General features: G+C 39.1%; 1 protein-coding gene across 4 annotated transcripts in view; it reads right to left on the minus strand.

Moving 5' to 3' along the window:
* LOC106883543 (inhibitor of nuclear factor kappa-B kinase subunit epsilon) overlaps positions 1 to 3945 on the minus strand; it is an 84792-nt gene that overhangs the window by 54514 nt on the left and 26333 nt on the right. For all 4 annotated transcript variants that reach the window (XM_014934584.2, XM_014934607.2, XM_014934599.2 and 1 more), the window contains exons 2-3: positions 2851 to 3120; positions 2307 to 2447 (exon numbers count right to left, since the gene is read on the minus strand). In XM_014934584.2, coding sequence (XP_014790070.1) covers positions 2307 to 2447; positions 2851 to 2952 — 243 coding nt within the window. In that variant the 5' untranslated portion in view covers positions 2953 to 3120. The remainder of the gene's footprint in view (positions 1 to 2306; positions 2448 to 2850; positions 3121 to 3945) is intronic.

Genomic DNA, 3945 nt, shown 5'->3' on the forward strand with positions numbered 1-3945 from the left:
CTCATTCATTCTCACCACATGTCCAAACCAGTGCAATCGTCTCTCTTGCACACCACAACTGATGCTTCTTATGTTCAGCTTTTCTCTCAAGATACTTACACTCTGATGGGTATGCACATTTACATTACACATCCAGCGGAGCATACTGGCTTCATTCCTTGCGAGCTTACGCATGTCCTCAGCAGTCACAGCCCATGTTTCACTGCCATGTAGCATGGCTGTTCGTACACATGCGTCATACAGTCTGCCTTTTACTCTGAGTGAGAGTCCCTTTGTCGCCAGCAGAGGTAAGAGCTCTCTAAATTTGGCCCAGGCTAAAGAGTAAATTTATTCAATAAAATCGCCATTGGCTTCAACCACAGTCTCCAGACGACTTCAGAATCTCTTACAACTCTTCTGGAGAGTCTCCTTGTTTAAGTTGGTGAATGCTGCCATAATCCTTGCCTTCAGTTTGTCTTTGGTGTTACAAGGAGTTTTGTTGGTCTCTCACTCAACTGTGCTCCACACATAATAATCAAGGGGGAGTTAGATGGCCAGATTTTAGGGGTGATGTTGTTGCAGAAATTATCTGACAGTCATGATTGGGTTCTCTTGCTTGTGTGGCATGGGACAGAGTCCTGTTGCCAGACATAAGGTTTTCCAGCAGCCACCCTCTTGACCCAGCGCAACACAACCTCCTCTAGGCACTTGATGTAAGTCTCCATGTTGAGTCTGAGACTGTATGGGAAGATGAATGGAGGCATAACGTTGCCATCACTAGTGATCACTCCAAACACCATGATGTTGACTGGATGTTTGATTTTTATGCCCACAGATTGACACCCAAACACTCTGAAATGTTTGTATTGGAGCTTCTGGGACGAATGCCAAGTAGTACAGCAAATCATTTCCAAAATTTCTGGCAGAGTGAATTGTGTCATGGTGCTGATTTTCTCACAGACAGTGTCCAACTGACCCTACTATACTGTGTAGTTAATAAAATCAAAAAGAAACAATGCGCATGTGTGAAATTAAAAAAACAAAATGGCAACAATTTACCCATCACACCCTGTTATCTGCCCTTTATTTAAGACTGTTGGGGTACTATTTGTAGCAGATTTGGTTGCTATTTCAAGCTCATTTGTAGGCCTGAAATAATAGTAATACATCACTGGATGAACAAGCTCTTAAAACTTCATAAGGGTGGGCAGAAATGATAACAACATTGTCATCATCATCATTGCCACTGCCAGCAGCAGCAGCAGTAGCGCCGCCACCAGTCTCTGCTTGCATAGTTTCTACAGGTGGATGTCCTTCCTAATACCAACCACTCTACAGAGTACACTGGGTGCCTTTTCATAGCACTGGCACCAGTGAAGCCGTAGTGTTGAGGAAGGAAGCTTCATGCCAACTGTTGAAAGACTAAAGTATGATAGAGGGACAGGCACAGGTGTATTGCTATAGAGGAGGAGGGTTTGAGGGTGGGTAGAAATTGCTGGAAGGGAGACAAAAGAAGCGGTGAGTATAAGATAGAATAAGGAGAGAGGATTGGGAAGAATGGGTGGGTAAGTTCATAAGAGAATGAGAGGAAAGTGACAGATGGAGGTAGGAGTGACTGTAATGAACGATGAACAAAGGTGGGGTTGTGGTCAGAGATAAATATCTGTTAAGGAGTGGGAGGTGATAAGTGTCTGTGCAGAAAAGATGGACAGCAGCAGTTATGGTAAATGGAGATAAATTAAGCATTTTTGAGTTTCTGTCTACCAAATTTGCTACAATAGAAGACTGAAAAAATATACTGAAGTCTATTGTGTTTGTTGTTGGCACTCCGTCGCTTACGACATCGAGGGTTCCAGTTGATCCGATCAACGGAACAGCCTGCTCGTGAAATTAACGTGCAAGTGGCTGAGCACTCCACAGACACGTGTACCCTTAACGTAGTTCTCGGGGATATTCAGTGTGACACAGTGTGACAAGGCTGGCCCTTTGAAATACAGGTACAAGAGAAACAGGAAGAAAGAGTGAGAGAACGTTGTGGTGAAAGAGTACAGCAGGGTTCACCACCATCCCCTGCCGGAGCCTTGTGGAGCTTTAGGTGTTTTCGCTCAATAAACACTCATAACGCCTGGTCTGGGAATCGAAACCGTGATCCTATGACCGCGAGTCCGCTGCCCTAACCACTGGGCCATTGCGTCTCCACTACAGACGTCTATATGATTAAGTAAAAACCTTTGAAAGCAGTGCTCCAGCATGGGGGTAGTCCAATGATTGAAACTGGTAAATAATAATAATAACAATAATGCTATGTGATGCAACAGATACATTACCTCTCTTTCCACAGAGTAAAATGTGACTATGTTGGGATGTTGAAGTTGGAGAAGAGCTTCTGTTTCTCTTTGGAAAGAAACAGACAGATTTTTGTGGTATTGGATGTTGAGTATTTTTAGTGCACGTACTTCTCCAGTCAGCTGGAAAAAAGACAAGAAACAATAAGAAATATAGGTGTTATCAAATCAAAATTATTATTATCATCATCATCATCATCATCATCATCATCATTGTTTAACGTCCGCTTTCCATGCTAGCATGGGTTGGACGATTTGACTGAGGACTGGTGAAACCGGATGGCAACACCAGGCTCCAATCTAATTTGGCAGAGTTTCTACAGCTGGATGCCCTTCCTATTATTATTATTATTATTATTAGTAGTAGTAGTAGAAATGATGCACCTTGTCCAAACACACACAATGCACTGCCTGGTTCAGAAATCGAACCCAGAACCTTATGATCATGAGAACAAGACTCTTACCACTAAGTCACACATCTTCATATATGTATACAGACATAAAAACAGAAGCCCTAATGTCTTACCTTATTATAACCTTTGTAAACTTCACAAGTTGAACCGTGTGCCACCAAGTCCTCCTTATAGTAAACATGATGTGTAGTTTTCAGCATCTGCTTTTGAGCCATTTTATATAAAATATACTATGAAGCCAGTACTAAATTCTACAGTTTCTTAATTATCTTTTTACTCAGCATGGGGCTCACATGTAGACTTTTGTATCATAGTCAAACACTTGGTAATGTTACTGTTCTCTTGGCACTGGTCTGATCTGGGGATTCTTGGGTTTGGGACCCCTGGAATGAAAAAAAAAAAATGAAAAAAAAATAGAAATGAAACTTTTTAAGATAGTGGTCTTGACAGTTGTTTTGTTATAATCTTTACCTTAAATGAGCAAAAAGTACACGTGGTTCCCCCTAACAGATGCAGCTATTACAAGGGAGATAACCATTTCATCATACAATGAAGTGGGATTATAAATTTGAAATTAAGGAATTATAAGGAAAAAGATGCATAAAATTTACATACTTAATGATTTTGTTCACTTAATACAAAGTACTTAAAATTTCTAGATGTTGGTAATCATGTCTAGCGCTATTTCATTCCTTTTAGAAATCATCAACATGGTATAACTTGTGACTTATTTATTAAACATTTTCTGAAGTGAGACATTTCATTAAAGATGGAAATAATTACAGTCTGGAGGAAATTCATGGAATGTGTTCTTTTTTCTTTTCTTCACAGAACATACAACTTCACAAGTCATTTTCTGATGTATTCTTTATGGTGTAGACATTTGTTTTAAGCTGTTATTTTTTCGTGGTATTTCTTTATGCATGTAGTGGAACAGATATTTATTTATAAAGATGCAAACCATGACCATTGGCAACAGTTTAAAAAATAGATTTTCATGAAATCACAATTAGAATCTTTTTCATGAAATCACAATTAGAATCTTTTTCATGAAATTACAATTAGAATCTTTTTCATGAAATCACAATTAGAATCTTTTTCATGAAATTACAATTAGAATCTTTTTCATGAAATTACAATTAGAATCTTTTTCATGAAATCACAATTAGAATCTTTTTCATGAAATTACAATTAGAATCTTTTTCATG

The sequence above is a fragment of the Octopus bimaculoides genome, chromosome 4, assembly GCF_001194135.2.
Source record: "Octopus bimaculoides isolate UCB-OBI-ISO-001 chromosome 4, ASM119413v2, whole genome shotgun sequence".
In the NCBI taxonomy this organism is placed as follows: Eukaryota; Metazoa; Mollusca; class Cephalopoda; order Octopoda; family Octopodidae; genus Octopus; species Octopus bimaculoides.